This window comes from Sinohyriopsis cumingii, chromosome 6 (genome assembly GCF_028554795.1).
Source record: "Sinohyriopsis cumingii isolate HCF-2022 chromosome 6, ASM2855479v2, whole genome shotgun sequence".
Classification (NCBI taxonomy): Eukaryota; Metazoa; Mollusca; class Bivalvia; order Unionida; family Unionidae; genus Sinohyriopsis; species Sinohyriopsis cumingii.
Window position 1 is genome coordinate 3440759 of NC_142966.1, and position 23927 is coordinate 3464685.

General features: G+C 33.8%; 1 protein-coding gene across 8 annotated transcripts in view; it reads left to right on the forward strand.

Annotated features, from left to right (window-relative positions):
* LOC149796283 (arf-GAP with Rho-GAP domain, ANK repeat and PH domain-containing protein 1-like) overlaps nt 1-23927 on the forward strand; it is a 300819-nt gene that overhangs the window by 185958 nt on the left and 90934 nt on the right. For all 8 annotated transcript variants that reach the window (XM_089960924.1, XM_089960927.1, XM_089960925.1 and 5 more), the window contains 4 exons: nt 7658-7763; nt 8855-8944; nt 13478-13534; nt 21808-21877. In XM_089960924.1, the coding sequence (XP_089817050.1) occupies nt 7658-7763; nt 8855-8944; nt 13478-13534; nt 21808-21877 (323 nt within the window). The remainder of the gene's footprint in view (nt 1-7657; nt 7764-8854; nt 8945-13477; nt 13535-21807; nt 21878-23927) is intronic.

Genomic DNA, 23927 nt, shown 5'->3' on the forward strand with positions numbered 1-23927 from the left:
AGCGCTTTCCATTACGGATCACTGCCATCTCACCTCTGTCTGCACTGGTTCATGTCTCGGATTCAGCCATTGTGGGTATGTGAGAAAGTTTACTGGTAGCTTTTCATGGGTCGGTGGTTCTTTCCAGGGTTTACCCAGGTTCTTCCTCCACCTTTAATACTGGCCGCCATGTATAGCCTATCGTGTGCTGAAAAATGGCGTTAAACCCCACATCAACAACAACATTAATGTAATGTGGATGATATTTTTTTGGATATTGTACTTTTGAAAATTGTACATGATCTAAGCACACTGCTAACTAAAATGACTGCTCCCTTGTGCTAAAAAATCAGCCTGAATTAGTCTAAAGTACACTATCCATAGCAGCTATTAAAATAGGGAAAAAGAATTTTGCCAGACTAGACAGTACCAGCTTCTGAAAGTGCAATGAATGAATTACCAAGTATATAAAATATAAAAAAAATTATCGGCTCTATTTTATGCAACTTATCTCTGAAGGTCAGGAAGTGAAAATGACCAAGTGGTTGTTGTTGTTGTGGGGTTTAACGCCATTTTTCAGCACACAATAGGCCATGCATGGGGGCCAGTATTAATGGTGGAGGGAGAACCCGGGAAACCCCCAGGAAGAACCACCAACCCTCGAGAAGCTACTGGCAAGCTTTCTCACATACCCACATTGGCCGAATCCTAGACTTGAACCCACACAGACAGAGGTGAGATGGCAGTGATCCATAATGAATAGCGCTTTAGACCACTCGGGACCCCCTGACTAAGTGGAGCTGGCACTTTTTTGAAAGGTCCACATCTGGAGTAAGGCCAAGCTATTTACTCTATAACCCATATTACACCCATCAATCATACACCAAAATAAAGGGAATTAAAGGTTCTTTGAATTATACATAAGATATACAAGGTCTTTTTTAAACAGCCAGTATAACCGTGAGAGAAGCTGGAGAAATTTTTTTTCTTTAAAATTCTAACCCTATGCAAAATGTGAAACTGTAGAGCGCCACCATGGGTCTCAACGATCTCAGTCATATACATGCATGGGTTTCTGGGATCTCAGTCATTTGCAGGCATGGGTCTCAATGATAGTCTTCTGCATGCATGGGTTTCAGGGATCTCAGTCATTTGCAGGCATGGGTCTCAATGATCAGGGGGTGCTCACCAGTTATGTACTTTTGAGACAGTGACGTATGTAAGGTGAAGTTGTTTACATTTAAAACATGCACAGTGGAGAGAATGTTGGCTTACCTCTATTCTACATTAATGTAATATGGATGATATTTCTTTGGATATTGTACTTTTGTTCTCGAAACTCACTTATTTCGACTGCAAGAACAAACTTAAAGACCTAATAATGTTTCTTACCTTAAATATTCTCAGCATGTTTTTTTTTGTTTTCTAATTTCATGGTGTTTGTGTAATCATAACATTATATGTTTTTTATCTTATAGGTGTTGTCTAATGTTGTAAAGCGCTTAGAACTTCTAAAGATTAGGCGATTTTACAAAGTCCTCATTATTATTATTATTATATCCACAGTAAAATGGCTGTCCATTGACAGTACATTGTCAGTACATCAACAGTTCATTGACAGAACACAGGCATTACATTTCAATGTATCCACAGTAAAATGGCTGTACATTGACATTGGCAGTATATCAACAATGTATTTTCAATGTATGGACAGTACATTACATGCAATTAAATTGCCAGTTAATGACTTTTATCATTAATCTTTATGTAGTCCAAAGCTAATAGTCAAATAATGACACATTATATCTGTGGGCAGTCCATTTCCAAGAGTCCAATAATGACTCTTTAATCTATGTGTAGTCCAGGGCCACGAGTCCAATAATGACTCATTAATCTGTGTGTAGTACCTGGTCAGGAGTCAGATAATGATGCATTAATCTGTAAGTAGTCAACAGCTGGGATTCCAGTAAAGACTCATTAATATGTGTAGTCCAGGGCCAGGTGTCTAATAATGACTCATTAATCTGTGTGTAGTCCAAGGCCATGAGTCCAATAATGACTCATTAGTCTGTGTGTAGTCCAGGGCCATGAGTCCAATAATGACTCATTAATCTGTTTGTAGTCCAGGGCCAGGAGTTCAGTGATGACTTATTAATATGTGTGTAGTCCATGGTCAGGAGTCAAATTTATAATATTGGTGAAGATCTATAGGGTAGCTTGCTGCAAACCAGTCTTTGTTCTCCTGAAGGCTTATAGGGTAGCTTGCTTCCACCCACTCATTGTTCTCCAGAAGGCCTGTAGGGTAGTTTGTTGCCATCCAATCTTTGTCATCCTGAAGGCCAAAGGGTAGCTTGCTGCCATGCAGTCATTGTTCTCCTGAAGGCCCTATCTGTTCTCCTGAAGGCCTATAGGGTAGCTTGCTGCCACAATATCATTGTTCCCCTGAAGACCTATAGGGTAGCTTGATGCCACCCAATCTTTGTTCTCCTGAAGGCCTATAGGGTAGTATGATGCCACCCAATCATTGTTTTCCTGAAGGCCTAAACAGTTAATGCCTTTTAAAAATGTTGATATTCTTGGAATATGCTTTTTGCAGTAGTCCACTGCAGCTTAGAGATGTCTACCATGATTTGGTTATTAGAGAGTATTTACTAGAACATTAAGACCTGTTTTGCTTAGATTGCAAAATGTTAATTGGTGTCAGTTAACATGAAGTTATCTTAATTCGCTTTTTAGAGGTTGTAAGTGCCAGTTTCATTACCATATTGCATAGGCATTATGAGTGATCTTTAGTATTTCATAAACTTAGTTTTCACTGGTCATGTGGTATGGTATATTATTTACTAGAGAACTTGAATTTTTAATTTTATGTCAAATGTAATATTTCAGATGAGGGTTAGGGTTAGAGAGTTACCTTAGTGAACAAGTCAAAAGTGCTGTTTATTTTCATAATTAATTTCATAATTAATTGCTCTTGTTTGCAAAGAAGCTAATTTAATGTTATTGAAAGAAACTGTTGCTAATAAAGAAGACAAAATTGTAAGTAAGTAAAGAGGACAAAAGTGAAACTCACTCTCTGATGCATGATGCACTGTAAGTAAAACGAACAAAAGTGCAACCCCCACCCCCTGATGTTTGATGCATTGTAAGAAAAGAGGACAAAAGTGAAGCTCCCACCATCATTAAATAGGACAAAAGTAAAACCTAACCACCTGTGTACTCTCACATGAATTTTTGTCTGGTATCCTGTTTTGTTCAATTTTAATTTCTCTGTGTGTGTTAATCCACAAAATCTATATTTAGCCTATGCTGACCATGTTATGATCTTGACTGTTACATCCGGTTGAAATCATCCAAGAGAAGAACTTGACAGCTGTGTGAAGCCCAAAACTCTGTCACAACATTGTTGAGCCCTTTTCCTATAAATGCTGGCTTTTTTAAAATAAAGATATGATATTAATCTTAGTGTTACATGTACATTGGCCAACACTTCTTTCAGTAACGGAAACCTAACATTGGAAGACAGGTATCAGTGAGGTAATTAGATTACTTACCTCACCATATGATTTAATTATTGGTTCTGGACACATTTAAAATAAAATATAACTGCTTGTGAGGGGAACTCTGTGCCGATTGATTCTGGCTATAAAGAGCGGGTGGCTGCTGGTCAGGGCAGCCGTTCAAGATGGGGACCACATTATATTTCTAGTCACAGCAATGATGCACTGTTATATTTCTAGTCATGGCAATGATGCACTGTTATATTTCTAGTTAAAATTAGATAAGCTTAAAGTAATTACATTGTTACAAGATAAGTAACATAAAAGAATGAAAGACAACAAGCTTTGTAAAATTTAGCAAATAATTTATTTGCTTTGAATACAAATTCAGAAAGAGAAAAAAGAACTTATGGTATTGAAAATTAAATCCCAAAATAATCCAAGAATTACAGACATGAGTCCTAATAATTTAAAGTCCTGAATGAAACTCAGTTCAAGTCCCAAAGAAATCCAAAACTAAAGGCGATGAGTTATCTGTTATAGCTTAGATTGTTGAGGTGTCAGCAGTCTTTTGTTGAATCACAGTAATATAATTCCAGCATGGAATTCAGTATAGATTCCAGTGAATGTCTTTATATGATAATTTTATAAGAGCACTTTTGTATTTCCAGAGAAAATAATCACATAAATTCAATAATTTGAGCAAAAAAAGATTCCAGCCCAACACTACTGGTCACAACATATAATATTAAACTTGAAAATTTTAGATGTTAAAGCACGCCTGACCAAGTCCTCACAATTTCAAGATTATAATGTTCTCTGCTGGACCTACGGTCATAATTAGCATTTTCTAAAAAAAAAGAAGTACCTAATGGAAAATAACTATCTAGACTTATCCTGATGTTTACAAAATCAAAACCATAACCTGGATTACACTCAGGAAATTCCCAAATTTAGACCCAGATAATTATATTTATTTATTTTATTAATAATGATCCTGATATTAAGCCCATACACATAGAGAATAATTTAGTTATAGATGTATTGGTTGTTTACACAAAATAAAATAAAAAAGTCAATCAGATCAAGCAGAAATGAACTCACTTTTGGACAAGGTCAAAGTCTAGCATACAGTGTTAAATTACAATAGCATGTAATGAAGTACAAATATTTTTTTAAACTAAAAAACAAACAATTAGGCTCAATAAACATAACAACATACTTTCATATTTCTGGTCACAGCATGATAAACTCAAAGTAATGATATACTATTATATTTCTAGTCACAGCAAGATAAACTAAAGTAATGATATACTATTATATTTCCAGTCACAGCAAGATAAACTAAAGTAATGATATACTATTATATTTCCAGTCACAGCAAGATAAACTAATGTAATGATATACTATTATATTTCCAGTCACAGCAAGATAAACTAAAGTAATGATATACTATTATATTTCCAGTCACAGCAAGATAAACTAATGTAATGATATACTATTATATTTCCAGTCACAGCAAGATAAACTAATGTAATGATATACTATTATATTTCCAGTCACAGCAAGATAAACTAAAGTAATGATATACTATTATATTTCTAGTCACAGCAAGATAAACTAAAGTAATGATATACTATTATATTTCCAGTCACAGCAAGATAAACTAATGTAATGATATACTATTATATTTCCAGTCACAGCAAGATAAACTAAAGTAATGATATACTATTATATTTCCAGTCACAGCAAGATAAACTAAAGTAATGATATACTATTATATTTCCTGCCACAGCAGTGATACACTGTCATATTTCTAGTCTCAGCAAGATAAACTCAAAGTCATGGTATACTATTTTATTTCTAGAATGATCAGTGATAGACTCAAAGTCATGGTATACTGTTACATTTCTAGTCAGATCAATGATAGACTCAAAGTCATGGCATACTGTTAAATTTCTAGTCAGATCAATGAGAGACTCAAAGTCATGGTATACTATTTTATTTCTAGTCAGATTAATGATAGACTCAAAGTCATTGTATACTGTTTTATTTCTAGTCAGATCAATGAGAGACTCAAAGTCATGGTATACTATTTTATTTCTAGTCAGATTAATGATAGACTCAAAGTCATTGTATACTGTTTTATTTCTAGTCAGATCAATGATAGACTAAAAGTCATGGTATACTGTTATATTTCTAGTTAGATCAATGATAGACTCAGAGTCATGGTATACTGTTACATTTCTTGTCAGATCAATGAAAGACTCAAAAGTAATGGTATACTGTTTTATTTCTAGTCAGATCAATAATAGACTCAAAGTCATGGTATACTGTTACATTTCTAGTCAGATCAATGATAGACTCAAAGTCATGGTATACTGTTTTATTTCTAGTCTGATCAATGATAGACTCAAAGTCATGGTAAACTGTTACATTTCTAGTCAGATCAATGATAGACTCAAAGTCATGGTATACTGTTACATTTCTAGTCAGGTCAATGATAGACTCAAAGTCATGGTATACTGTTTTATTTCTAGTCTGATCAATGATAGACTCAAAGTCATGGTATACTGTTACATTTCTAGTCAGATCAATGATAGACTCAAAGTCATGGTATACTGTTACATTTCTAGTCAGATCAATGATAGACTCAAAGTCATCTTATACTGTTACATTTCTAGTCAGATCAATGATAGACTCAGAGTCATGGTATACTGTTACATTTCTAGTCAGATCAATGATAGACTCAAAGTCATCTTATACTGTTACATTTCTAGTCAGATCAATGATAGACTAAAAGTGATGATATACTGTTACATTTCTAGTCAGATCAATGATAGACTCAAAGTCATGGTATACATTTTTATTTCTAGTCAGATAAAATGATAGACTCAAAGTCATGGTATACTGTTACATTTCTAGTCAGATCAAAGATAGACTAAAAGTAATGATATACTGTTTTATTTCTAGTCAGATTAATGATAGACTCAAAGTCATGGTATACTGTTACATTTCTAGTCAGATCAATGATAGACTCATGGTAAACTGTTACATTTCTAGTCAGATCAATGATAGACTCAAAGTCATGGTATACTGTTACATTTCTAGTCAGATCAGTGATAGACTCAAAGTCATGGTATACATTTTTATTTCTAGTCAGATCAATGATAGACTCAAAGTCATGGTATACTGTTAGATTTCTGGTCAGATCAATGATAGACTAAAAGTAATGATATACTGTTTTATTTCTAGTCACAGCAAAATGGAATAAATGTTTCATTGATGATTAATAAAAAATATCTGAGAAGCACTGGTATGTTTTAAAAGTAGATCTTGCATTAAAAAATGATATTCAGGGAACACAAAAATTTATTTGCCTTATATTACCAAGAACTCGATATTCAAGATTTCATTGCTCTAACTTGTGTAGACACTTCAATGGTGAGCATGAGTAAAGTGTTTGCTTGCTGGTAACTTGCATGGAAACCATTTTTTTTAGCGGTAAATGAAGATAAACTTTAAATATTCTGAAATTGGTATTATATAATTATTTACATTTCAATTAAGCCATGCATGATCAGTAAATCTATTTGTGCTTATACCTGATAAAATGTGCTTTCAGGACAACAACTATCCACCATAATTGTCTGGGAAGATCACTGAAACTTCAGTGACTTTGTTGAGCAGGGCACTAAAAATATGTTAGTAAATAAAGAGGTTATTGATGGATTTCAGCATGAATTCTTACAGAACACAACAAGTTTGATAAACAACTGAAATGCTCTGGTCACTTATTCAGTATTTGCTATACTCATGCAACATTCATACAATTTAAAGTCACTTTTTTCATCAAAATACAATTTAGGTAATTGTGTAAGGGAGTTTGGAGTTCATAATTCTCAGTTCCTTGGAAACGTGGATATGGTTTAGATATAACCAGAGTCTGTTTTTACCAACTGATTTTGGCTGTTTGTAGTGTCATATTAACAGGGACAGTCTCACTGTGAACAGTATTCATTTAATCAGAGGCTTTATTCTGAAGTGAGTTTAGCATATGAACTGGCTGTTGGCACAGTAAGGCATGTATTCTGACAAGTTGTATACTTAGTGACAAGGTTTATTAACATGCTGTATGAAAACATATGAACATGAGAGTGCTTTGTATATATTTGCAGACTGAACACATTGTTTGAAGTGAGCTCTAAGAAACACAACCGGATCTACCTGTTTAAGACTGACTCGGAGGAGGAGAAGCTGTCCTGGATGCAGGTCTTCAGTCAGGTAAATTTCACAGACAGACATACAGACAAATAAAGAGGCTAAGAGACAATGGATTATATGTAAATCCAGAAAGTAGGAATGTAGAGAGATAGGCAAACAGACAGACAGAGACAGACAGACAAGCAGACATACAGACAGGTGATCCAGCATTGTATCAGACAGGCAGGGCCATAGAGAGCGATCACAGGCCCTGGGGTAGGAAACACGCAGGCCTGTCCTAGTTCTTGTTCAAACAAAATTTGTCTTTTATAAAATTAAAAAGTGTTGTTCAGTTATGGGCCCGGGCGTTGTGGATATATACCTGGTTGCCCCGCCTTTGTTAGCCCTACTGACGGGTAGGCAGGTATAGAAAGAATAATAGGCTGATAGAAAGGCAGAAAGATCAGACAAAAAATGGAAATATACTGAGAGAGACATACGCAGACATTTAGTTAGGGTCTATTTATGTTTGTGAGTACATAACCTGCCAACAATTAATATCTTGGTCATATGATTTCCTTAATCTGGAGTAATGCATGATGCACTGCTTTGTTTGGGATAGTTCATTATGTATTTCCTGGTTTGAGGTAGTTAATTATGTATTTCCTGGTTTGAGGTAGTTAATTATGTATTTCCTGGTTTGAGGTAGTTCATTATGCATTGTTTAGTTTGGGGTAGTTCATTATGTAGTCATTGGTTTGGGTTAGTACATTATGTATTCCTTGGTTTGGGGTAGTTCATTTATTATTCCTTGGTTTGGGGTAGTTCATTATGTATTTCTTGGTTTGGGATAGTTCATTATGTATTCCTTAGGATGAGATAGTTCATTATGTATTTATTGGTTTGAGTAGTTCATTATGTATTCCTAATTTTGGGGTAGTTTGTTATGTATTCTTTAGTTTATGGATTCCTAAGTTTGGGGTTCATTAATTGGAAATTTCCTTAGTTTGGGGTAGTTCAGTGTATCTCTAATGCGAATCATTCCCCCTTTTTTTAAAAACACACCAAAATTATATCTTATTTATTAATGAAAATAAATAGAAAAATATTAATGCAAAATTTTTTAAAAATTGTATTTCATATTGTTCTGAAATAATTTCTTTTTTTTCCAGTTATTTTGTCCTGTTGAATTAATAGAAACCATGAAGAAAAGGAAATTCACCTTGGCTGGAATGTTCTATATGAAACACGGGTTGAACATGGTGAGTTTGCTAAGTGTACGAGGACATAACATACTGTAGTTCAAACCAGCCTTAAATAGGAAATTTAAACTTTGAGAAAAATGCTTTCTGAGACAAGTTATTGCTTAATAGAAGTTAACCATTCAAATTTTTGTGTAAGAGACCTATAAAAATAGTGCCAGGCAGTCACCAAATAGAGTTGACCTTGAAGACAGGTTTCATATTGCTAATTTAGAGCTATGTCACAGTTTGATATTGGACAACTATAGACTTACTGGCATGCCTTATTCAGCATGTCACAGTTAGATATTGGACAACTATGGACTTACTAGCATGCCTTATTCAGGATGTCACAATTTGATATTGGACAACTATGGACTTTTTGGCATGCCTTATTCAGCATGTCACAGTTAGATATTGGACAACTATGGACTTATTGGCATGCCTTATTCAGCATGTCAGTTTGATATTGGACAACTATGGACTTATTGGCATGCCTTATTCTAGTGATTTTTTACATTACCATGGTTTATACAGTATGTCAGATGTTGATATTGGGCAACTACTGATTTTGTACATTACCATGGTTTATAGAGTATGTTATATGATGATGCTGGGCAACTAATGATTTTGTACATTATCATGATTTATACAGTATGTCACATGTTGATATTGGGCAACTACTGATACATTGCTATTTCTTATTTAGTATGTCACATGTTGATTTTGTGATGTCTGTCACATTTTGATATTGGGCAACTATTGACCTTGACATTGCTGTGTTATATTCAGTATGTCACATTTTGATAATGTACAGCTACTGGCATATTGCCATGCCTAATTTCATTTTGTCCTATTTTGATATTTAACAACTGCTTACATATTTCTGAGCTTTATTATAAGCATGTCCTAACTTAATATAAGGCAAGTAACACAGTAAGATTACAGAGATATGCAGATATGTAGAACAGGCATTGAGGCAAGTAACACATTAAGATTACAGAGATATTCAGATATGTAGAACAGGCATTGTGTGATCCCAGTTTAGATTCTGTGAGAAATTGCAAATCAAAACAGATGAGTAACATTTCTGAAGTTTGAAATCACATAAGGTCTTTACTATGTCCCATGTTGTAAATCATATAAAGTCTTTGCTAAGTCTTATGTTGTAAATCACATAATGTCTTTTCTATGTCCCATCTTTTAAATCACATAAGGTCTTTACTATGTCCAATATTGTAAGTTACTTAAGGTCTTTGCTATGCCCCATCTTTTATATCAAATAAGGCCTTTGGTATGTCCCGTGTTTGAAAAGGTCTTTTCTATGTCCCATCTTTTAAATCACCTAAGGTCTTTACTATGTCTCATGTTGTAAATCACATAAGGTCTTTCCTATGTCCCTTCATTTAAATCACCTAATGTCTAGCTATGTCCCATATTGTAAATCCTTTGCTATACCCCATCTTTTAAATCACGTAAGGTCTTTGCTATATCCCATGTTGTAAATCACATAACGTCTTTGCTATATCCCATGTTGTAAATCACATAAAGTCTTTGCTATGTCCCATCTTTTAAATCACATAAGGTATTTGCTATATCCCATTTTTTAAATCACATAAGGTCCTTTCTATGTCCCATCTTTTAAATCACATAATGTATTTGCTATGTCCCATCTTTTGAATCAGATAAGATATTTGCTGTGTCCCATCTTTAAAATCACATAAGGTCTTTGATATGTCCCATCTTTTAAATCTCATAAGGTCTTTGATATGTCCCATCTTTGAAATCACACAAGATCTTTGCTATGTCCTAACGTTTAAATCACATAAAGTATTTGCTGTGTCCCATCTTTTGAACCACCTTAGGTCTTTTCTGTGTCCCATCTTTTAAATCACATAAGGTATTTGCTGTGTCCCATCTTTCAGATCACAAAAGTTCTTTGCTATGTCCCATCTTTTAAATCACATAAGGTATTTGCTATGTCCCATCTTTTAAATCTCATAAGGTCTTTGATATGTCCCATCTTTGAAATCACACAAGATCTTTGCTATGTCCTAACGTTTAAATCACATAAGGTATTTGATGTGTCCCATCTTTTGAATCACCTAAGGTCTGTTCTGTGTCCCAGCTTTTAAATCACATAAAGTCTTTGCTATGTTCCATCTTTTAAATCACATAAGGTCTTTGCTATGTCCTGTCTTTTAAATCACATAAGGTCTTTGCTATGTCCTGTCTTTTAAATCACATAAGGTCTTTGCTATGTCCTGTCTTTTAAATCACATAAAGTCTTTACTATGTCCTGTCTTTTAAATTACATAAGGTGTTTGCTATGTCACTTATTGTAAGTCATATAAAGTCTTTTCTTTGCCCATTATTGTAAATCAAGCAAGGTCTTTACTTTCATTGGAAAACATTGAAAGTACTAATAGTGTGATCAAATAAATCTGATTTTTTTTTGTGTTATCAAATATCATTGACTTGCTGCTTGCATTGACTTGATACATGCATTGACTTAATGCTTGCATTGACTTGATGCTTGCATTAATTGATGCTTGCATTGACTTTGTGCTTGCATTGACTTGATGCTTGCATTAATTGATGCTTGCATTGACTTGGTGCTTGCATTGACTTAATATTTGCATTGACTTGATGCATACATTGGCTTAATACTCACATTGACTTGATGCTTGCATTGACTTAATGTTTGCATTGACTTGATGCTTGCATTGACTTAATACTCACATTAACTTGATGCTTGCATTTTACTTAGTGCTTGCATTGACTTGATGCTTGTATTGACTTAATACTCACATTGACTTGATGCTTGTATTGACTTAATGCTTGCTTTGACTTGATGCTTGCATTGACTTAATACTCACATTAACTTGATGCTTGCATTTTACTTAGTGCTTGCATTGACTTGATGCTTGCATTGACTTAATACTCACATTGACTTGATGCTTGCATTGACTTAATAGTCACTTTGACTTGATGCTTGTATTGACTTGATGCTTGCTTTGACTTCATGCATGCATTGACTTAATGCTTATATTGACCTAATACTTGCATTGACTTGATGCTTGCATTGACTTAATACTCACATTAACTTGATGCTTGTATTGACTTGATGCTTACATTGACTTAATACTCACATTGACTTGATGCTTGTATTGACTTAATGCTTGCTTTGACTTGATGCTTGCATTGACTTAATACTCACATTAACTTGATGCTTGCATTTTACTTAGTGCTTGCTTTGACTTGATGCTTGCATTGACTTAATACTCACATTGACTTGATGCTTGCATTGACTTAATAGTCACTTTGACTTGATGCTTGTATTGACTTGATGCTTGCTTTGACTTGATGCTTGTATTGACTTAATGCTTACATTGACCTAATACTTGCATTGACTTGATGCTTGCATTGACTTAATACTCACATTGACTTGATGCTTGTATTGACTTGATGCTTGTATTGACTTGATGCTTGTATTGACTTGATGCTTGTATTGACTTAATGCTTGCTTTGACTTGATGCTTGCATTGACTTAATACTCACATTGACTTGATGCTTGCATTGACTTAATAGTCACTTTGACTTGATGCTTGTATTGACTTGATGCTTACTTTGACTTCATGCATGCATTGACTTAATGCTTGTATTGACCTAATACTTGCATTGACTTGATGCTTGCATTGACTTAATACTCACATTGACTTGATGCTTGTATTGACTTGATGCTTGCATTGACGTAATGCTTGCATTGTCTTAATGCATACGTTGACTTAATGCTTGCATTGACTTAATGTTTGCATTGACTTGATGCATACATTGACTTAATACTCACATTAACTTGATGCTTGCATTTTACTTAGTGCTTGCATTGACTTGATGCTTGCATTGAGTTAATACTCACATTGACTTGATGCTTGTATTGACTTGATGCTTGTATTGACTTAATGCATACATTGACTTAATACTCACATTGACTTGATGCTTGTATTGACTTGATACAGTTGACTTAGTGCTTGTATTGACTTAATGCTTGCTTTGACTTCATGCATGCATTGACTTAATGCTTATATTGACCTAATACTTGCATTGACTTGATGTTTGCATTGACTTAATCCTCACATTGACTTGATGCTTGTATTGACTTGATGAGTGCATTGACTTGATGCTTGCATTGTCTTAATGCATACATTGACTTAATGCTTGCATTGACTTGATACAGTTGACTTAGTGCTTGTATTGACTTAATGCTTGCATTGACTTAATGCATACATTGACTTAATGCCTGTATTGACTTCATGTTTGCATTGACTTGATGCTTGCATTGACTTGATGAGTGCATTGACTTGATGCTTGCATTGACTTGATGCTTTCGTTAACTTAATACTTGAAACATGTTTCATCTGCAGTAACATACAAATGTGGATTAGTCACTCAAGCAATGTGTTACAAGATTTTATTAAGCTTCCATTTGACTGTTTCAACTGTAAAGTAAGAAAGAATATAAAAATACTAATGGGTGACTTTGTCTTCACCAAGGAATGGCAAAGGACATGGCTGGTGATTGAAGGAAGGACACTTTTCTACACCCAGCAGGTAGGTACATGCTTCCACTGAAGTTTTTGAAAAAATTTGTATTGCTCTAGTTTTCTTAATATTTTCTTGATATAGACTGCGATTATAACTGTGACTCCTTGCTAATTTATCCTTGTACTCAGACACTGGCAGCTTTTCCTCTACTCAAGATTTTCTAGATGATAAACTATGCATACTGTTGTATGTCATTGTCAGATGATAAACTATGCATACTGTTGAATGCCATTGTCAGATGAAAAGTATGCATACTGTTGAATGCCATTGTCAGATGAAAAAGTATGCATACTGTTCAATGTCACTGTCGGATGAAAAAGTATGCATATTGTTGAATATTAATGTCAGATTTGCCTCAGTGAGATAATTAAAATAATCTAGTCAGAACAGACTGGTTTCAGAATTTTGAAATTTAAAATTTCTTGTATGTACCTCAGCTGATTACATAAAATTCAAGGAGACCCAAGACTCTATCTACATAAAATTCATGGAGACCCAAGATTCTATCTACATAAAATTCACGGAGACTCAAGACTCTATCTACATAAAATTCATGGAGACCCAAGAGTCTACATAAAATTCATGGAGACCCAAGACATGTGAACTCAGTTAACAAGCTCCATGATGTACCACCAGTGAAAGTCCTTGTATTTTAACTCTATATAACAAATGTTGATCCTACATTTTGAAGACTTTATAAGGATTTTCTATTTGTAGCTCCCCTGGCATAAGTGGCAATGAACAATTTTAAGTTATGTAGGGAATATGTGTGTGGGCTAGTTCCCAGGGCCAGGGAAATACCCAAGGGCAACTGCTGGTTGCGTGAATTATGTCTTTTCATGTCAAGAAAATGTGCACCTTATTTTGTGCACTGTATTTTACAGCAAAAAGATAACTTTATTTCTTTTTATCCAAAAACATACAAAAATTTTTCTTTCAGTTTCAAACGAAAATCCAATCCCTGGCAAACAAACCCAACACACAATATTAGGTTTAAAATAATCAAACTGTAAATGCAAATTATTTAATTAAAACTGATGTTACTTGCCAAACTTTTGGCTATTTTATTTTGGTCCACAAGAAAATGCTAGCATATTAAACAACACTGTAGTGATTTATTGCCCTGAACTTTTCTTTCTACTCCTTATAAATTTGCATTCAGGTGTGCAATTTCTCATATCAAGATAAAATAGGTAAAATCAACTTGATATAAAGTTTGGGAGATAGTTTACAAGTATCAGTCAAAGAACCAGTATACTTTGGGTGGGGGAGGGGGAAATAAATAGGGAACTTAATATTTTTAGATGTACCCTTTGGCGAATAGACATATTTAAGTTTTTTTCCTTTATTAATTTCATCATCTTCAATCTCTATACTACAGTTGACAACATTATATTTTCTTTTTTGACATCCATATTTAATTTCCTAGTGGCAAAATAGCATGTGAACATTTGGTGTGAGGCAGACAATTTTGTTCTTTTGTTTAACAGTACAAGGCTTATAATAGGCTGTGGAGCACTTGGTTTTCAAGGCTGAAAAATTCTCTAATTCTTAAGAATGGAGTCATGTGTGATTTGTATGCCAGTCTAATGCAGAAATTATTATCTTTTAAAAATATATTAATCTTAAATTCAATGGGAAATGAGATAATGGTCTAATCCCTTGAGACAAAGGGATAAAGTCAGCATTCATGAGTTCCATATGGATCTCTGCATTTATTTCCATGTCTTTAATTGATTTATGAGAAATTATAATACAGTCAATCATTTAGGGTGTAATTTAGAGTTGATGCATGTTTCTGTCATTAATTGATTTATGAGAAATTACAAACAGTTACTCATTTGGGGTGTAATTTTAGAGTTGATGAATGTTTCTGTGTCTTTAGTTGATTTATGGGAAATTACAAACAGTTGGTCATTTGGGGTGTAATTTAGAGTTGTCGATTGTTTCTGTGTCTTTAGTTGATTTATGAGAATTTACAATACAGTTGGTCATTTGGGGTGTAATTTAGAGTTTATGAATGTTTCTGTGTCTTTAGTTGATTTTTGAGAAATTACAATACAGTTGGTCATTTGGGATGTAATTTAGAGTTGACTCATGTTTCTGTGACTTTATTTGATTTTTGAGAAATTACAATACAGTTGGACATTTGGGGAGGAATTTAGAGTTGGCATGTGTGAAAATGCAAATTATTATAGAAAATAAGCCTAATGAAGCCTTACAGAATCTGTCTGGATCAGTTGTCAATATTTTTTTGCTTCCATGGGAAATTGAAATTCAAGTCCAAATAGACCCTCTGTTGATCAGGATTTGTAATCATTAATATCCATTTCATTAGTTTTGTTTGGACCACTTGCACAGTTAATTCCCAGCTTGTATGAAATTGACCATAGGTACAGTTAATTCCCAGCTAGTATGAAATTGACCATAGGTACATTTAATTCCCAGCTTGTATGAAATTGACCATAGTACAGTTAATTCCCAGCTTGTATGAAATTGACCATAGGCACAGAGATTGTTGCCCATCACTACATTAATTGCCTTGTTATTTCAAGTTGTATTTCTACCTGACTGTAACAGCAGTAAATTGCAAGGAGGAATGGTTCTTTACCAACTCCTAAATTCATTGCATTATTTATTGTACATATTCTTACAGTGAATATCAATAATGTTATCCGTGTCACCATGCAGCAAATTCACTTTCCTTATTTCATCTCAACTCTTTGCCCGATCATTTTTGTATGTGCACTCATCACATGACATGAAACTGATGAATGTATTACCTTTTCGTCACTTTTAATCTATAGGTTTTCATATGTTTTGTTGCACAATGCTTTTTACATACCATTAGCTTATGGTCTCTTTGTTGAGGTATTAGTTGGAGTGGATAGGTTATCTCCCCCTAGTACACTGTGTGATAATGACCTACTAATCCCATAGTAACAGCTCAACTTTAACAGTGAAATGGTACATGAAGTTTGCTTTCTTTATTTGTTACAATTAGGAATGAAAATGGGCCTGACTTGCAGAATAAATGACTTTTATACTCATGTCTTGTCAGCAAGATTTTTTGGATGAAATATTTCCGACTGTATATAGATTTTTTTTATTAATTTGGCTTACATTACCTTCCTTCATAAATCAGTACATGCCAAAAAAATGGAATGATTTTTGCTTTTTTTAAAGATTGATTAATGATCAATTTCCATATACCACCTTTGTATGGTGTCACTAGCGTGAAGGTCAACCAATTAATGTTTGGTTTTAGTCATCCTTAGGAATTTGCATTGCTCCATAAGTACCTCATTGTCAGTCGTGGTCTGTAAACTTCTTTGTCACTTCCAGTCTGTGGACCTGTTTGTGCAAGATTGTGCTTTCCCCTGAAATGTATTTTTTGTGTTTGTGATATTGCTCTTTTCATTTTTCTCACTAATTATACCCATAAAATATTTTTATGTTTTTGTGACATCCCTTTCTGCATTTTTCTCACTTGTTACACCCTTTTTATGAGAAATATTTTCTGGTTTGAAATGAAAGTGTCATCTGTTAAAATAAATTTGGTTTTCCTCATTACTGTTGGCATTTTGAAAATGACTTTAGTTTATGATTGGAAGTTCAGAGTGTGCTTGCAGTATATTTTGTACTGCAAGAATTATATTCAGCACTGTTGATATTATTTTTTTACACCATCAGAGGATGGTATTGATATGTATATCTATATTGTTTTTACTTTTGGTACATGACTAGATCGCAATGAGCAATAAATAGGTGTTTACAAATCTTAAACATAGTATTAATAATGAACCTGTTTACACATTGGGGTAATTTCCCATTGGATGACTAAGTCAGGTTGGTTCTGTTGCAATGTGGGATGTATTGTGAAATATGTTTCATGGGAGTTATTGCAACATAGAGGTAAATACTGCAACATTGAGCCATAGGATGTATATAAGGGCTAAGATGTGGACAATTCATTCATTTCTTTTTGGTATATTCTTGTTTTAAAATCACTCAGCAGATGTATTTATTGTTGTGTTTAGATACAGAGAGGACTAATTTGTTTGGATTATTCATTGGAATTACAAAGTGCTCATATGACTGGACTAAACATTTTGGGATTATTGTGAATTCTTTCAAAGAGTGTGTGTGTGCGTGTGATTAGGATTTTTAACATAGCTTTAACAATTTTTCAGTCATGTCGCTACAATGTCTGCAGTGTGGCAGTTTATAGTGATGTCTAGCACTGGGGCATCATGCTGCAGACATGTAGCATGATGTCCTACCTATTCACATTATCCTGACACTAGGCCAACCAGTCCTAACACTAACCTCTTAATGCTGAGTGCCTAGCAAGTCATCTGTTAGTGCCATTTTTGTAAGTCTTTGGTATGACTCGGCCAGGGTTCAAACCCACGACCTCCCATTTCCAGCATGGATGCTCTAACCACTAGATCACCGGAGCGGTTATTCTTTCAAAGAAATTTTGGACAGTGTCATTTTAATACATAAAGACTGTTGGCACTTAAGAATATTCAAGGATGTTGGTACATAAGTACATTCAAGACCTGGAATGCCATCAAAACACTCTGTTCTCTTGTGTTGGTGATATAACTTTGTATGATTATTTTGGATCTAATACACAAATTCTTCTTATATTTTAATTTTATAACTTAGAGAATTAAATTATTTGCTGAGTTTTACTCTTTTTATAGAACTTGTTGGTTTTGTTTCATTCTGTTACTTAATTTAAGACCATACAGTTTTAACAGTGTGGCCAGACTCACTTTTGGCCTTAAGTACCAGACATTCACATTCATTAAATTCTCATGTAACTAGTCATGTAAAGCAAAGTGGTTGTCATACTGATATATGATTCAAGAAAGAAGAAACTCTATGAAAATTATGGGCATCTGAAATATCTTTACACCAGAAATTGATGAAAATAGTGCCATATAACATGAAACCTCTGACTACCTAATCCCCATAGGTGCATATTTCAGGCATGCATAACTAAATAGCAGACATGGGGAATGAAGAAAAACATGAGAAAACTGTTTAAGTCACTGTATTTTTTTGGTTCTTTACATTTATAAGATATGGACTCGATAAACATTTTTTGAAGTATGACATTCATTCTTACCACTTATCAGCCTTAAATAAGTGTTGATTATTATCATTTAGTGTGCTTAGAATATCACCCAAATTAATATAGTGCATACTTGGTGTCTAAGGTTGTCAATGAACAAAAAAACGTAAAAAGTTGCTGTTTGGTACAGGTATCAGACCACTGATTATTTTACAGCCAGAGAACCAGTCTATTGGTGGGGGAATAAATAATACAGTACTAAATATTTTACAGCCAGAGAACCATTCTATTGGTGGGAGGAATAAATAATACAATACTAAATATTTTACAGCCAGAGAACCAGTCTATTAGTGGGGGAATAAATAATACAATGCTAAATATTTTACAGCCAGAGAACCAGTCTATTAGTGGGGGAATAAATAATACAATACTAAATATTTTGACATGCACCTATTGGTTAGTAAATGGATATAGTCATTTTTTCCATTATTTATTCATAAACTTCAATCTGTATACTTCATTTGACAACAAAATATTGGTTTTTGCTTGGAAAACCTGTATTTAATTACCTCATGAAATCCTGGTCCAAGGCTGTGTTATTATGGTGTCTCCAGCCTAACAGCGTGAGGCTAAAAAAGTGTTTCAGAACACTTGTATTTAATAGCTGAGAAAACATTCTCAAACTCCTGATGAATAGAAGCATGTTTGGTTTGTATGCCAGTCTAAGGCAAACATTATTTTATTTTTTAATATGTTAACATTCAGTTCTATGGGAGAAGAATTAGTGGTCCAATCTCCACATAAGTTGTCTTAAAATACTACATAAGCCTGCTTTGTTATCTGTTGAGTTTTGTAAACTATGTGAGTGATATCAAATCAAAATAGGCCCTTGATTACATTTTATTTTATAATTTTAGTGTCTTTACCTTTTATCGTGGAGGAGCCACAGTATCCCAGTTGTTAGAGCATCAGATTCACAATATGGGGATCACCTGTTTGATACCTGACCCAGCCAGCCAAGGTTGGCTGCCATCGTGTGCCCATGGATAGGCACTTGGCTCCAATTTGCTCACTGGTTTGATGCCTGACCTGGCCAGCCCAGGTTGGCTGCCATCGTGTGCCCATGATGAAAAGGCACTTGGCTCCAATTTCCTCAGCATGATATAACCAATAATGTGTTGAATGTGCCAATCAACCAAACAAACAATCAACTACATATTTACATTTGTTTAGAAGGATTTCTATTTTTAAGGTTCTTGCAATGTTTTCCTTTAGAGCTTTGGAGCTTAACTTTTTATAGGCACTATTTCACTAGGATTGTGCTGAATCACCAATAACCTTATAGATACATACTCATAGCTGTTAACTTAATAGTGTTATGTATATTTGATTTGTATTGTGTGATTTATATTTGTCCATAATTGAAGTTAGGAGTTTGGGCCTACATGACTTATGTCAATTCTTTTTATAAACATGTTTACTTGTATATGAGTTAATGACATAGAAAATTCTTGGTCAACATGATCTTTGTCATGTTCTTTACTAAAATTTAAGTAAAAGGTCCAACTTTGTTTACAGCTTAAAGTCTTTGACAAATGAATTTTTTGACCCTCATCCTGGTCCTCTTATAGTATCTCAGGTGTTTATATTAAGGTTGTTTACATCAAAAATATTCATTCCTATCTTAACATCTGTAGTGGAATCAGTCTTTTAGTTGTGTTTAGTTATAATTTGAGAGGATTTATTTATTTAAATTATTCATTGGAATCACAATGTGCTTTTTAGGAAATTATTGTGAATTCATTTAAAAACATTCTGGATTATATAAATTTGATATATCAAGACTGTTAACACATTTACACATTTCCAGACTATTGGAACATTAGCACATTCAAGATTAGAATTCATTCGGAACACCACTGGAATTCATTTGGAATACTTTATACTTTTGGCCTGGTGATAGAACTTTTAGGACTATTTGAGATTTAATTCATGATATTGTGAGTTCTTTTTTAATTTTTACTTTGTATTTTAGGGAAATAAATTTGTTCAATTTTACTAAACTTCTTGGTTTCACTCTTTGCCATTTCTTAGTTTTAAGACCATAGAATTGTAACATTAAGCCATCAAGTTCAGACATTGCTGATACATACATGTTAAATTTTCTTGTTTTTATATGCCCACTGTACATTTATATGCCCACTGTACATTTATATGCCCACTGTACATTGCATGTATCATTTTATGTCATCCATCAATCCACTGGTCGTTCAATCTGGCCAGGCCTCATTTCTTTTTTCTTATTTCCACACAAACACTTTTCCACCATCTATCACTACCAAACATTTTAAATAGCTTGCATTAGTGGCAATGAAGAAACCTATTGATTTCAGGCAAAAGCATTCCAAGATCACGGCTACAGTCGCAATTTTTTTCTTCACATTGTAACTTGATTTGTGTATCACATACCTTGAGCAAACTTTGTACATGGCTTGCATTTTTGAGATAAGAGATATTCATGGATCAAAATATCAAAAGGTCATGGCAGAATTGACACTAAGAAGAAAAATGGTGTCTGTACAATGTCTGACATTCATTATTACCTGTTTTGTGCAATTTCTCTAGATGGTTTGCATTTTAAAGAAAGAAGACACCCATTTGGATTAAAAGTTCAAAGGTCAAGGTAATGAGACTTAAAAAAGGGGAAATGATTTCCACAAAACTACATACATTTTGTAGCTTGTGTTTTAAATTGTTTTGTAAATGGCTTGCATTTGAGATGAAGAAAAACCAATTGATTTTGCAGTTTAAAGGCCAAATGTAAGAGTTTGATGGAAACCTTGAACATAATGGTTTCCACAAATAGTTGAGTGCTGTGGCAGAAACATAACTAAACATGTTAATGGATTGCTTTTTACATCAATATATAAAACGTCAAGGTGATTTAGGTTGAAAAAAAGAAAAATTGTTTTCTTAAAAATAACTTGATGTTCCATTTACAGTACTGTTCAAGTGTTGTTTCATATCTATTGCATCTATCTGATGTCAATAATTATATGACTGTGCTGTGGTATTTGTATATCAGTCACTGAGTATCATGCAACTAAGTTTTAATTCTGTTCTCAATATTTTTCACTGCCTATTTTGATTGATATAAATTTATATAATGTTTTTCTTTCCTCTGTGTTTCTAGGATGTCACTAGTATAGAGGAGGAAGAGGCCGATTTGAGAAAGATGACTAGTTTGACGAAGATTGCAGATAGTAAGTCTTTGTTAATTTGATTTTATTTTTCTGGTAGTAGTTTTATTGGATTTATTACAAACCATGAATTTTAAAACCACATTAAAGAAAATTTTTGATGAATGTCCCAGGCATTCCCAAGGACCTAACTGCCATCAGTATTGTCAGCCATTTTATAACTAGAAATAAATGATACCCTGAAAATATATCAATTTATAATATTGTCACAAATTGTTGAGATGGCTGCCTGGTTGCACAAATGAAATTATGCTTACATTAAGTAGGAACATTGTATTAAGTTAGCTTGCATGTTTCCCAGACAGGTTGTCCCCAATGACACTTCATAATCAGTCATTCAGTGCAGATCAGGCTATTGTATTGAGTTAGCTTGCATGTTTTCCAGACATGTTGTCCCCAGCTAATGTGACACTTCATCAGTCATTCAGTGCAGACTCTGGGATTAGCTGGGCACAACCTGTCCAGGATATACACAAACTAACTGAAAATAAAATCCATTCAGGGGTAGTTTTCATCAGAATATAGTTGAAAGTGAAGGTAGGTTCTAAATAGGTAATTTGTTTGACTGGGCAGCTAGCCTGACAATGGGTGTACATGTATATAATATATGTACATCGTTCTCCATGTTTCTTTAATCTTCCCAATATTTTTCTTGCATTCTTTGTCTTTAATGCTATTACTGTCTCTGGCTTTTCAGATATTACTTATATATATCTATATTTTGCGTTTAACATTAGTCCATAAATGTACATTGTAATGATCTTTTGTAAACAACATATTACATAGCTAATTTTTGTCCATGATTGTAGATCATATTTAAGATAATGATCATTGTTAAGCTTTAAATAGGTTGTTTACGTGGATTTGAATTTTAGACCTAGCCTTGATTATGAACTTAGAAGGTTCTAGATAATGAACCTGTTGACAGTTATGGGTAATTTTGCATAGGGATGATTGAGTTGTTAACATAGGTCTGCTTGGGTTCTATTGCGACATATGTCAGGTGGTGATGTGTTGCATCATATGTCAGGTGGTGATGTATTGCGACATATGTCAGGTGGGATGTATTACAACATATATCATATAAGGGGGAAGAAGTAAAAAATTCAGTTGTATTCCTATTTAATTTCAGTCTACAGAAGTATTTACAATTGTGTTTAGGTTTAATTTGAGAGGAATTATTTATTTAAATTATTTATTGGAATTATAAAGTGTTCATATGGGTGTTTGGACTAAAACATTAATTTTGGATTATTGTGAATTCATTCAAAGACATTTTGGATTACATTAATGTGATACAGCAATACTGTTGGCATGTCAGCACATTCAAGGCCATTGAAGACCTGGAATTGATTTGGAACACTCTATACTTTTGGACTTGTGATAGAACTTTTAGGATTATTATTTAGGATTAAATCATAATACTGTAAGTTCCTCTTAAATTTTCATTTTATAACTTAGCGAATTAAATTATTTGTTGAATTTTGCTAAACTTGCTGGTTTTGCTTTTTCTGTTACTTAGTTTAAGACCATGGAGTCATTATACTTAAATCATTTGTCTTGATAGTTGTGTGTTATCATAGCTGCCTCTTGGGTACTTTCCCTTTCTGTATATAAATCTGTCTGTTGCTGTTTATCTGTATCTTTTGTCAGTCACCATCTTTAAGTATCCATATATCTGTCTGTCACTGCCTGTATATTGCACCTGTCTGTGTATGTCAGTCTGCATCTCTGCCCTGTCCATCTATATGACTTTCACTGCTTCTTTATGCACCCGTGTCTGTGAATCTACATGTCTATCAATATATATGTCATTGCTTATATATTGCACCTGTCTGTGTCTGTCAATATCCATCTCTGTTCTGTCCATCTGTATGTCTGTCACTGCTTCTTTATGCACCAGTGTCTGTGAATCTACATGTCTATCAATATATCTGTCACTGCTTATATATTGCATCTGTCTGTGTATATCAGTCTCCATCTCTTTCTATCCATATAAATGTCTATTGCTGTTTGGATATTAAATCTCTGTCTGTCAGTCAATATCTCTCTC